This window comes from Taudactylus pleione, unplaced genomic scaffold (genome assembly GCF_031769625.1).
Source record: "Taudactylus pleione unplaced genomic scaffold, aTauple2 ptg000258l, whole genome shotgun sequence".
Taxonomy (NCBI): domain Eukaryota; kingdom Metazoa; phylum Chordata; class Amphibia; order Anura; family Myobatrachidae; genus Taudactylus; species Taudactylus pleione.
Genome location: NW_028284660.1, coordinates 3,258,336 through 3,271,779, shown reverse-complemented (window position 1 = coordinate 3,271,779; position 13,444 = coordinate 3,258,336). Strand labels below are relative to the sequence as shown.

Sequence of the window (13,444 nt, the reverse complement as noted above, 5' to 3'; positions counted from 1 at the left end):
TAATCTATAGAGTAGTGCTAGGGACTTGGATAAAGGAGACCCAGAATAAACTACCCTAAAGATGATTAGAACCACCCCAAAATCTGAAAATGACAGGATGGTGGCTAGGTGGTGAGGCAGAAATAGAGACCTCATTACAAGCTGGCACCAAGGAAGCAGGGGGAAAGATGACATTGGGAAGGGGAGGTACAAGAGCCCCATAATCTCTTAACCTCTGATTTGATGCAGCTGGATAGGTGGAAAGGTTAGATACCAGAGTCAGGCAGGTTCAAGAGCAGCTAATACACAGTCTCATCTGTCTTCTATGTAGGGCATCAGCAGATTCAGCACCTTTTTTGTCACCTGGGTGACAAATGTAGCATTGTTCACACATGGCAAATGTAGTCGCTCTATTGGTGGAGTGAGAGAGGAAGGCAACATCTAGACTAGGACAGCTCGTGTGGGGACGTACTATGGGATGCAGGATACTATGTGTAGCATATGGTACATTAGCATATCTACTTTTACACAGCTTTACTAAAGTCTTTAATGAAGTTAGAAACATGGGGTCAAAAGTGCAGAACATAACTCACTAAAATAAAGCAATGTGACCAAATGTCAATAGAGTATAACACGTACAGAAGAAAATAAAAAATTATTTTACTCAGATGACCAAATATTTCCACACAGAGGATGACCTGTCTGATGGAGGCTTCCGCGTATTACACAGGGGATGCGGTTAAAATCCCGACAGTCAGGTTGCTGGCACTTGCAATGCCGGGATTCTGACAGGTGTTTGGACTCCAGCGCCGGCAACCCGACCGAAAGTAGCAGGGTTAGGGGGAGGCTTAGGGTCAGTGGTTATGGTTAGTGTGACCGGATGGCCTCTTGCCAACTCCCGATCACAGGTTGGGGGTTTCGATACCCACTGGACCTTGGGTATCAGGGATCCCCGCTTACCGTCAGTGACCGCCTGTCACTGACTCCGCCCATTGTGCCGTGGGCGTAACGGTGCTGCCACCACCAAACTCTACCATCGGCGCTTGGAACCGCTTCTTAGTTACACTCGGCTCCTACCGCCGGCGCCTGGAACCGCTCTGCTGCGTATGCGTCGACTGGCTGTGGCCACACCTCCTGTTTGGTGTCTGCTGTTCCTGCCTGATCCCTCGCAATGGACCAAGCTCCTGCTGGGTAGCTGGCAGGGGGCTTGAGCTTCGGAGACACTCTGTTTAACCCAGAACAGTAGGAGAACGGAATAGCGTTTGGCGCAATTCTGTTGGTCGCAGGGTACAGATGCAATCTAATAGGCAAAGGTGTTTATTGCTCAAAGTCTTAAAGACCCTCCCTTCGGATTGAAGGGGAATATCAGCATACAAAAGATGTTACAGCAATTCTTCTCCACACAGGATTTACAAGGATGTACAATGTTACCAGGCACGAAGCCTTATTTTATGCTACTTCTATACACATTACAGCAAGGGGTAAGTCTGTCCTGGGTTGCCAATCATGCTAGCTCACAAAATATAAATAAATAAACACATCTTACAATTTAAAGATACTAACCTAATTTCCTCTTCACCACCCAAAATCAGTTGGCTTCCTAAAGCATAAATTGAATTAGCATATACTGGGGGAGATGTATGAAGTCCTGAAGCGGTATCAGCGCACGTTATGTGTAGATTTGGAATTGGATCATTTCCTCGTTCCTCCATCGGTACCTAGCACACAGCTGCTAGCGACTCCACACGGTATGCCTTCAACATGTTCACATGGTAGGTATGTTGCCTCCTACCATCGCTGTCAAATGACACCACATAGGTGATGTCACTTAGGCATTTCGAGACCTTGTACGGTCCTGCCCAGGCAGCCTGGAGCTTGTTTTGTAGTATGGGCACCAAAACCAGCATCTTCTGCCCTACTTCAAAGACCTGGGCCAGTGCGCGCCCAGGTCATACCAAGTTTTCTGCTTGTTCTGCGCTTTTGCAAGATTTGCTTGTGCTAGCCCCATGAGATTCTCCTAACAGATCTCTCAGCTTCAACACATACTCCAACACGGACGCATCCTGGTGAGTCAGCTCCCCTTCCCACGATTCATGGAACAGGTCGAGGGGTCCACGGACTCTGCAGCCATATAGTAACTCAAAGGGCGAGAAACCGGTGGACTCCTGTGGCACCTCCTGATATGCAAACAGGAGGTGCGGTAGGTATCGCTCAGTCTCCCCCCTCTGAAGTCACAAATGCCCGTAGCATCTGCTTCAGAGTGCCATTGAATCTCTCGCAGAGTCCATTCGTCTGGGGGTGATAGGGGGCGGTACGGAGTTGCCTCACTCTGCACTTTGCCCAGAGACACTGGACCAGTTCACTCATGAACTGCGTCCCTTTGATCGGTTAGAATCTCAGTGGGGAACCCTACTCTGCTAAATACGCCTAGCAGCGCGTCTGCTACCTTTTCCGCAGTGATGGTGGACAGAGCTACAGCCTCTGGATACCGGGTTGTATAATCCACAACGGTGAGGATGTATCTCTTCCCCGATCTACTGAGCACCGGTAGCGGACCTATTATGTCCACGGCCACTCGTTGGAAAGGTTCCCCCGACTATTGGCAAAGACCTAAGGGGAGCACAAGCACTGGGGCGTCCAAGTCGCTGGCACACGTCACAGGACTTACAGTAGACCCGGACGTCATCTGACATCCCAGGCCAGTAAAAGTTCTGTGTCAGGTGCTTCAGTGTTCGGTCCCTCCCCTGCTGTCCACCCAACGGGATCTCGTGCGCCACTGACATCAGTGGTGCCGAAAGCTCCTGGGAACCAGCTCCCTAACTGGCCTATCCCTTTCTACCTTGCCTACCCTGTACAGTAACCCCTTCCACCAGGTCACACTCCCCGCCCCCATGCCAGTAAGGCCGCTGCCAGCTTGGCGCCTCATGCCTTTCAGGGATGGATCGGAGAGCTGAGCCTCCCTAAACTCCTGCCTGCGGCCCTCACCTTCTAAGTTGGGACACTCTACAGGGGGGTCTAGGTTGGTTGATTGGTGTCAGTCAAAGGGAGGTCGTTGTGGTCACTTCTACTCACCGCCGGAGTTGGCAAATCACTTGGGACAGGAGCATCACTGGGCACCCCCACCGGATCCAATGAGCCGGGACCACCATCCTCTGCGTTGCTAGGGGATGTGGGCATGCCAGAGGCAAAAGGCATGCTGGGCAGATGTGAAGATCTAGCAGCTGTGGACTTTTCCTGTGGGCTGGGCTGTGTTGGGATCGATGAGGACTGTAGTCGGGCCGCTTGACTCCGGGTAATGGCATTAGCAAAGGCAGTAACGATTCCACCACCAAGATCATTCCCCAGGACTACATCAGTTGGAAGGCCATCCATGATGGCAACATTTCTCAACTCTTGGCCAGCTCCCAGTCCAGGTAGACTCTTGCCATAGGTACCTCTCGCTCCAGTCCATCTGCCACAGTCACCTTGGCAGTTCGATCCTGCAGGACTGCAGCAGGGTCAATAAGGTGGGGGCTCATCACTAATTGAGGCCCCTGAGTCTCTCAGGCTTTCCCCCTGCAGGGCCCCCACTTGGACCGGCTGCAGGTTCCACCACATATTTGGTGGTGGCCTCTGGGCCATGCAGGTGACTTGTTCCACAGCGTCTACCTGCCGTGCAATACACTCCATAGAACTAACTGGAGTAGGAACAGTCTCTTTGGGCTCACCTCCCTGAGTTAGACAACCAAGCCCGGCTCCAGCACTCTGATTTGGGGCACGAGTCTGGGGTGCTTGGGGTGTGGGTCAGTTCATCCTCAGATGGCCGATTTTTCCCACAGCCATAACACTTCTTGTCCAGTCGGGGCCCCAGTGGTCTCTGACGATTTGCAGGAACAGGGCAGGGCGATTACTGGCTAAGAGCACCCGGGTTGGAGGATGCCCGCTTTGGGGGGCGATGAGTAGAAGAGGGGTGTTCCCTGGTTGTACAGTCCATTTGGGTCAGCTGCTAATTGGGCGATTCTGCCCTTGAGGCCAAATTGCTACATATTTGTCCGCTAGCTGGGCAGCCATCTTCAAGCTGTGTGGCTCCCGGTCTAGCACCCACTCCTTCACCTCTGGAGCGCACCTGCGGTAGAACTGCTCTTGACACAGCAGATCAATCAGTGCGTCCCAGGTAGTGGCACCAAATCCCTTAACCCACTTCACCACGTACTGCCTCAGCTGGATGGCGAATTGCTCATGGGTGCTGTTAGGGTTCTTGGGCAAGTCCCAGAACTTTTTCCTGTAGGACTCAGGAGTGACAAAGTATTGCTGTAGGAGAGCCATTACGACTTCGTCATAGTCACCACAGTCCTTGGTGGCCAGTCTTCCATAGGCCTCCAGGGCCTCTCCGTGCAGTGTGGGCACTAGGTGTCTGACCCACTCCTGCTTGGTCTTTTCAAATAATTGCAAGTGTCCATAAATAGCCCCATTACTGTCTGCAAACTTGGCAAACCGTATACGTCCTGATCTGGGTACAGCAGTCGGCAACGGTGCTTGGGCTACCACGGCCAGTGGTGCCCGCTCGCCATGCCACATCCGAATGATGAGCATGCGTTCCTGCTCCGTTGCCCCCTCTCCCAATTCCGCTAGCCTATCTGCTAGGTTATCCATTCCGCGCCCCCTGAGACGGTGGGATTCCTGCCATGCTGGGGAATGCTGAGAAAGGTCACTGCTCTGCGAGGGGGCAGGGCTTGGAGTTCTCACCACGTTGTGAGGGGCGTCCATTGTTACGCCAGCCGCACTTTCCAGCTCCGTCTGATGCAACTCCATTCCGCTGTAATCAGTCATCCTGCATGTTCTCCTGAACTGCAGTTACTCCTCTCCTGAGTAACTCTGCTTCACTCGTCGGGTGACCGAAAAGCCGCCTGGGATTATCCCACCGCTATGCCACCAAATTCTGTGACCGGATGGCCTCTTGCCGACTCCCGATCACAGGTTGGGGGTTTCAATACCCACTGGATCTTTGGGTATCAGAGGTTTCCCGCTTACCGTCAGTGACCACGTGTCACTGACTCCGCCCACTGTGCCGTGGGCGTAACGATGCTGCCACCACCAAACTCTACCATCAGCGTTTGGAACCGCTTCTTAGTTACACTTAGGCTCGTACCGCCGGCGCCTGGAACCGATCTGCTGCGTATGCATCGACTGGCTGCGGCCACACCTCCTGTTTGGTGTCTGCTGTTCCTGCCTGATCCCTCGCAATGGACCAAGCTCATGCTGGGTAGCGGGCAGGGGGCTTGGGCTTCGGAGATGCTCAGTTCAACCCAGAACAGTAGGAGAATGGAATAGCGTTTGGTGCAATTCTGTTGGTCGCAGGGTACAGATGCAATTGAATAGGCAAAGGTGTTTATTGCTCAAAGTCTTAAAAAAGACCCTACCTTCGGATTGAAGGGGAATATCAGCATACAAAAGATGTTACAACAATTCTTCTCCACACAGGATTTACAAGGATGTACAATGTTACCAGGCACGAAGCCTTATTTTGTGCTACTTAAATACACATTACAACGGGGTAAGTCCGCCCTGGATTCCTTCTAGCCAATCATGCTAGCTCACAAAATATAAATAAACAAACACATCTTACATTTTAAAGATACTAACCTAATTTCCTCTTCACCACCCAAAATCAGTTGGCTTCCTAAAGCATAAACTGAGTTAGCATATACTGTCTCCCAAAAGGTAAATATAATGCAAATTTCAAGGGCATTCGTCCTTTTACATATCTACAACTAAAACCAATTTTGGATTTCCCAGTTTTAGCACCTTCTGGGTTACACCCAATAGGAGATCCTTAAAAAACAAACAAATTGGTTTTCTTCCCACACTTGCTGGGTATTGTAAACAGACACACACTGGAGACCTCTGCATTGCATTTCAATGAAAGAGCTGTAAACAAAGGTTTGGTCACTACATCAGGATAATTAACATATCACTAGGAGGTGAGAATGTCTCAAAACCATTTGACTTAAATGTTACAGCCTTCTAAAACAACACAACTTATACATTCCTTTATAAGTGCATTTCCACAACGGTGCACAGCACATTGAATATGATACATTCGAACACATTACATATACATTCGCAGTACGTGGCGCACTGCGCCTAAAGGTCCTTTTTAAAAATGGTGCAACGGTAGGAGGGTTAATCCCTTCAATGCCTTGGCAGCCATTTTAATCACATGTGGTCGGCCTCCGGCCACAGTTAGGCACTAGGAGGAGGGTTAGGGTTATGCAGCTAATAGAGATGGTGAAAAGTAGAACATCAAAAAGGGGGTGTAATTGCTGCTGTTGAACACCAAATGTAAGTGTTACTTTGAAAGTATTAGTAAGTACTGCCGATGTTCTAAGCCAGAGGTTCCCAAAGCCGTCCTCAAGGCTCCGTAACAGTTCGGGTTTTGGAGATATCCATGGTTGAGCACAGGTGGTTAAATCAAATTGACTGAGGTACTAGTTAAACCACCTGTGCTGAACCCTAGACATCTCTAAAACCTGAACTGTTGGGGAGCCTTGAGGACCATGTTTTGGAGCCTCTGTTCTAAGCAATAAAATATTTGCCTCTGGAAGTGATTGTAAATCGTGAGACAGCAGAGCGATGTAGAGTTACTAATTATGTCACAGGTGACAAGGAGCCAGAGAACAGCTAGAAGCGCACAATTGCAAGCATTGAGTGTGTGGTGCAAGTCTCATGTGGGCAAGCTGTGCTAGTATTATCAGGAGGAAATGGCCAACTGGTTATTGAGTGATCAGTCAGAATGGGAAATCCAGCCTTGAATGTTTGCTGTGTCTGCAGCTCTTGCGGCCACACAGGATGTGTGACAGCCACATCAGATGATATGCCACAAATCCCATATCAAAGTAGAGGCGAAGTGTTCAGAGGGGAGATGTATCAAAGTTTTGAGAGTGATAAAGTGGAGAAGTTGCCCATAGCAAGAAGCCAGCTCCTAGCTATTGTATATCTAGCACAGTTTATGAAATGACAGTTAGAAACTGGCTGGTTGATGTGAGCAAATTCTCCCCTTTATCTCTCTCGAATACATTTCCCCCCAGGTGTCTTCCATCAGAAATCAGGTGTAAATAGTATGGGTGATACAGTGGCAGCAGCTCCCTGGAGGAGCAGGGGAAGAGCTGCACAGTTCAGGTGGTCCCCTCTTTCCCTTCCGGTCAATCGCAGGTTCCGGCTAATGCTTCATGTAGCAAATACAGACATTCACTGGACCACTAGGGACCTGCTATGTTCAGATGTGGCTATTATGGTTAATCACAGGCAGGATGGAAACTCTACACCCATGTCACCTGGAGCTAGATGAGTATTCTGTGCTGCGTCCCTGCTGGAAGCAATCTCAGTCTTGCGGGTCAATGCTGACTGCATAAAGTCCACGGTCCATGAAGAGAGGGAGAGGGCTCGCCTTACAAAGCACTCCATCAAAGCAGGCTAGTGCTGCAAAGCCAGGTTGGCAACTGGTCAGTGCAGTTCTATACCTCCCCACTGGAGGTGATACTCCTCACTGCTGGTGAAGGTTATCCAGAAGAGCTAGCAGGTCATGCAGGACCTACATGTTATGGGTCAGACTCTGGTGGAAGACTGGACAGTTTTGAGGAAATGGCAGTTCCAGCAAATGCGCCAACCAACAAGCAGTCTTCTGCTACAGAAATGGAGCTGAAATGCGCTCCATCAAGTAAGATGTTAGTCTTTCTCTCAGGAGCTGTGTTAGCTCTAAGAGCAGCTGGAAGTCTGGTATGAAGATTTGACAACATTCAACATTGATCGGGCTCAACCTGAAACTGGAAGCTGATCACTGGAAGACATATTTTGGACGTTCCATTCTTTGTCAATGGCTGCCATCCTCCTGAATCAAGCAACTCATAAGCTGCATGATGTGTGAAATTAATCTGTTTCAAGATAGAACAACTGGTGGACTGTGGTTCCAGTGTTAAATGTTGGAAACCCTTTGTTCACAGTTTTTGTTAATACATTTTAGATTTACTGTTCTCAATCTCACTAGCATATGCAGGTTGCAGAGATCTGTGTATTGGGTGACACCCTCATACAATTAAATAATGAGCTGTTGAGTGTGATCTATTTGGGTGGTGATAATTCTACCCATCTAACCTGTCTTCTAGATGCCACTGTTCTATTATATGTCCCGAGTTGCAAGCGTTGTACCACAAGCCGGACGGCACCGAGAACTTACCTGGTCCAGTGATCCAGGCAGTCTCCCAGATGCCCTCAACACATTTAGTATGCAGGCCACCTTCTCCCTCTATAGGCATAAGTGGCCACACTGGTGATGGGCATAGGCTGATCAATTGATCGGAGACAACTAGGAAGGAGCCATTCTCCTTTCATATGGCACATTATTTACACCTCCTCTGGATGCTGATCAGGTAGCAGATCTACATTTATCCTATTGTGTGCTTGACTCACAGAGGACTCCTTGTGTCTCCCAGTATACATGTAGTCAGTCTATTTCGGCATTCCTGTGTCTCTCCAGCTTCCTTGTGCTCACCACTACACCTCCTGACTCCAGGTGCCTCCTGCTTCACCGCATTTTATGAACCGCAGCAACCATACTCCATCTGCTTTTCCAGGGCTTCACAATTGAGCATAGTACACCATTCATTCTGCTATATATTCAAAACTAGGGGTGGGCAATAAGCGGCCCCCCAGCTGTTGCAGAACTACACATCCCAGCATGCCTTGCCAGAGTTGCTATTTGGCCATGATAGAACTGTTGCAAAGCATTCTGGGAATTGTAGTTCAACAATGAGTAGGGGCTGTATTATTTCTGTTCTCACGCTAGACCTCCTATTGTCTCATTGCTTTTTACCTTGTTAGGAATCCTGAGTCTATCACGTTATTCATTTTTTGTTTATATGGCACCACAAAGGGGTACATATAGCGCCTTACATAGTAAATCTACAAATCATTTCTCTTTGCCAGGGTAATGGATCTTTTATACAATACACAGTGTCAATCCTTAATATTGCTCCACATACTGGGTAGAACAGATAGCTGGGGAATGGATTGGGTAACTCCGTCACACGTGGCAATCAATTCCGTACTGAGTGATCTTGTGCCCAATGACTGGATGAGCAGACAGAATCGGAGTCTCTGAGGTAGAGCAGGAGATGAGATGAGAGAAGAGCACTGGTGACACGGAGTGTGCTGGTGAAGAACAAGAGGGTGGAGGGCCCTGCCTGCAAGAGCTTACAGACTAAGCCTAAGACAGTGATTCCCAACCTCTGTCCTCAAGGCACACTAACGGTCCTGGTTTAGTGATATCCATGACTGTGCACAGATGGTTAAATCAAAATAACTGAGGTAAGTCACTTGTGCTCAAGTATGGCTATCCCTAAAACCTGGACTGTTAGTGTGCCTTGAGGACTGTGGTTGGGAACCCCTGCCTAAGGGGAAGGGAAGTTTAAAAGTGAACTGGGAAAGCTAAATAGCGGAAAGCTAAAGAACAATTGTTTTAAGAGGACAGCTGGTATGCTTTAATAAAAAGGTACATTATAAGGGTGCTTAAAAAAAAAAAAAAACAGGTAGGTTGATTGACTTTTGTTGAAATAATGGAAGGTATTGGCATGCTACAGTATTAAAAAAAAATGTAAAATGAAAAGCAGCCTTATGTAGTTATGGTAATAGCAAAGACAGGGTGAGCACTAAAAAAAAAAAGTGGCACCTGAAAAGAAGAATTATCAAGTTAGTTATGAACATTGTACATAAATATGTTTATAGCTCTTTTGAGAGTACATGGGTGGGGTCCGGATGTAGCCGACTGTGGCTTGTGGTGGAAAACGTGCCTGATATAAGATCTTCCCACCTATCTTGTAGTTCCAGCCAATGATGATGTTCCTGTCCTCCAAAAATGGTAACTTCTGGCAAGCGAAACGAGTCCCAAGCAGTGTGTGAGCCTGGGGCTGGCTAGCACTGCCCGCGGCTCCCTCTGCACATGTCCCGCTTTGTCTGGCTAGGTCAGGTCGTTGTTGATGACGTCACTCGGGCATGCAGTGGACAAACAGTACGGCTGATTCTCAAAGCAATTATATATAGTGCTAACCTCAATCCATATAGCAGAGCCCCCTGATCTGGTAGGAATGGTCTTCGTAGGTTTTTTGGAGGACAGGAACAATGTCCTATTAATGTACAATGTTTACAACTAACTTCATAATTTTCTATTTCAGGTGCCACTATTGTAGTGTTGTTTTTTTGCTGTTTTTTTAGTGCTCATTCTTTATTTGCTATTTTTGTTTAAATAAATCATAGTTTATATTGCACTGTAAGCTACTATGGGTCAGGGACTGATGTGGAAAGAATAATAATCTTCTAAAGGAACAATGCTAGAGTGGGTTTCTATATTAATGATTTAATGTGTCCGTGCATAGCAGAAAAATACAGCCAATAAATTTAAGTTTCTGCAAACCTAAATAAATGAACAAAGACTTTGATATGTATCTGTTTGCTGCAGTAAAACCTGGAACCGCCATACAAGAGTGTAATCCATGTGACGGAAATTGGACTTTGCGCAAAGGCAAATGTTACTATTTCTCTGAGGACCATGATTCATGGACCAACAGCCAGAGCTTCTGTGTCAAACATAATGCATCTTTGGCACTTATTGATGATGAGGCTGAACTGGTGAGTGTGTGTGTGTGTGTGTGTGTACTGTATATGTATATATTCCATAGACCAAAAATCTTAGTTTCACATGTCCCATTAAGGCTTCTTAGACATGATCTGAAATTTCACAAAACCTACTAAATATCTGCCACTCAAACTAAAAAAGCAATGAAATTCCGATCATTAAAGCTGATGCCTTAATGGACGTGTTCCTTGCGTAATACAGATATGGTATGCCATCACACCCTGTGGTTAACTGCAGATTCAGCACTCATACAGAGTGAGATTGCTGTCACTCACAAAATGGTGGAGCTGCTAATTCATAGAATTGTGTGCTCATTGGAATACACACATGCAGTCTATGCGACTGAGGTCTGAGCAGTTATGTTGCACACACATCCCACTCAGTGCCCACAATCTTCCCATTTGGCCACCATAACAATCCCACTGGTTTCCAACATCCTTCACTCCATAATTCCTTCTCATTCAGAATAAACTTTCTTCTCCCTAATTGCTAAAACTATCATACTCTGTCTATGCATGTACACTTTCTTCCCCTATACGCCTCCATGCTGCTCTATCTTCCCCAATAACTACTGCTGCATGGTCTCCCAACTGTGCTAGTCTGTATTCCCTCATCTGCACCAATCTCTTTCCCCATCCTTGCCGCCCTGTCTTCCTGCATCCATGCCAATCTGTTTCCTTCCATCTGCACCACTGCCTTCCCCCCAGCCATGCCTCTCTGTCTTCCCCTCATCCGTGCCACTTTCTTCCTTCTTCTGCACCACTCTGTCCCCCCCAACCTTGCAACTCTGCCTTCCCCTCGTCTCCTCAAACTCTATAGTTGTGTGTTCTCCCATTTGTGCTAGTCTGTATTCCCCCATCTGCCCAAACTGACTTTACCAATCTGTACTGCTCTGTCTTCTCGCAGCCATGCCACTCTGTACAACCCATCCACGTCGCTGTCCCCTCACTGTGCCACTGTCTCCACCCCCCCACCCCCCCCATGCTGCTGTCTCCCCCACTGTTTTCCACCCATCTGCATCACTTTGGTTTTCCTCTTTCTGTACTGCTTAATTTTCCCCCCTCTCCACAACTTTGTCTCCCCCATCCACATCGCTCTGTCTCTTTCCCCCATACACCCCACTCTTATCCCATCTGCGCAGCTGTATCTTCTGCTCAGACCACAGTTGCATAGACTGCATGTGTGTATTTCAATGAGTACACAATCCTGTGAATTAACAGCTCCACCATTTTGTGAGTGACAGCAATCTCACTCTGGGAGAGTTCTGCATCTGCAGTTAACCACAAGGTGTGATATCATACCATATCTGTATTGGGCAAGGAACAAGTCCATTACGGCATGTCTTAGTGATTGGAATTTTATTGCTTTTTTGAGCGGCAGAACAAATGGTACACTAGCGCGGGTGGAGGAGTGGACAGAAAACAGGCGGTGTGTTGGGGGTGCATAGGGAGAGACGGCTGTGGGGCCAGGCTGCAGGTGTGCAGGGCAGTGGCAGCAGCGGGGGTGCGGAGCAGTGGCTGCAGGGAGGCAGTGCATTGGGCATCAGCAGGGCTCACTGACACTGGGCATGCATCTGAGAAAATAAAATTAATAATACACAGATGCATGGACCATCCATACATACATCTGTGTTTAGCGGAACCAGCACTGGGCTCTGAGCTGGTCCTGGTTCTGGAAATACAGGGGAAAAAATTCATAGGGTTCCCCTGTAAATTCGATAACCAGCACCGTACTTTTTCTAGCGGGTGGGGTAATTCCACAGCCAGGGGAGCCTTTTCATGGGTCACCTAGCCAAGGCATTACCCATGATTGCTAGTCAGCCCTGGCTGGGGATCCCTGGGGAGCTGGGGACCCCCTCAATAAAGGGGTCCCCCTCTCCAGGGCACTCCAACCCTAGGCTCATAGCCCGGGGCTATCCCCGACATCCCTGAAGCGGTGGGTGCCGGGTTGATTATGTAGTTTAGTGCAATTGATAGTAGTAAAAATATTGTCTCTTGCTGTGGAACTACAGGTCCCAGCTAGCCTCCCCCGCATGCTGGTACTTGGAGAACCACAAGTACCAGCATGCGGGGCATTATGGGCCTGCTGGTACCTGTAGTTCCACAGCAAAAGAAACATTTAAAAAAAAATACAGAAAACACACACCATGACAGTAAAAGTTTACTAAAATATACATGCACTCGCACTCACTATCACACATACTCCCCTATGGGTAGCCCATCACGTCATGCAGGCTCAGATCAAGGAGATTTGTGATACCTGCATCTGTGTGTAAAAATAAATAAATAAATAAATATGCATGGCCGGATCAGTGAGATCCGTCTGTGCTGCTGTGTTTAAAACACATCAGCACAGACTGCTCTGAGCCAGTTCTGGTTCTGGAAATACACGGGAAAAATGCATAAGGTTCCACTGTATATTCCAGAACCAGCACCAAACTTTTTTTAGCTGCCACAGCCAGGGGAGCCATTTCACTGGGTCCCCCAGCCAAAGCATTACCCCTGACCTGGGGAGCTGGGGACCCCCCACCCTCAATAAAGGGGTCCCCCTCTCCAGGGCACCCCAGGACTAGGCTGATATCCAGGGGCTATCCCCGGCACTCCTGGAACGGTGGGTGCCGGGTTGATTGTGTAAAAGTGTAGTGTTTAGTTCAAATATTGTCTTTGGCAGGTAAACTACAGGTCCCAGCAAGCCTCTCCCGCATGCTGGTACTTGGAGAATCACAAGTACCAGCAAGCGAGGCATTAAGGTCCCACTGATACCTGTAGTACCCCTGTAAAAGAAATATTAAAATAAAAA

General features: G+C 48.1%; 1 protein-coding gene across 1 annotated transcript in view; it reads left to right on the top strand.

The window, feature by feature from the left end:
• The window catches only part of LOC148514815 (C-type lectin domain family 2 member L-like), a 71,210-nt gene that overhangs the window by 37,776 nt on the left and 19,990 nt on the right, over nucleotides 1–13,444 (top strand). Inside the window, exon 6 of the mRNA XM_088480944.1 lies at nucleotides 10,469–10,638. Coding sequence (XP_088337070.1) covers nucleotides 10,469–10,638 — 170 coding nt within the window. The remainder of the gene's footprint in view (nucleotides 1–10,468; nucleotides 10,639–13,444) is intronic.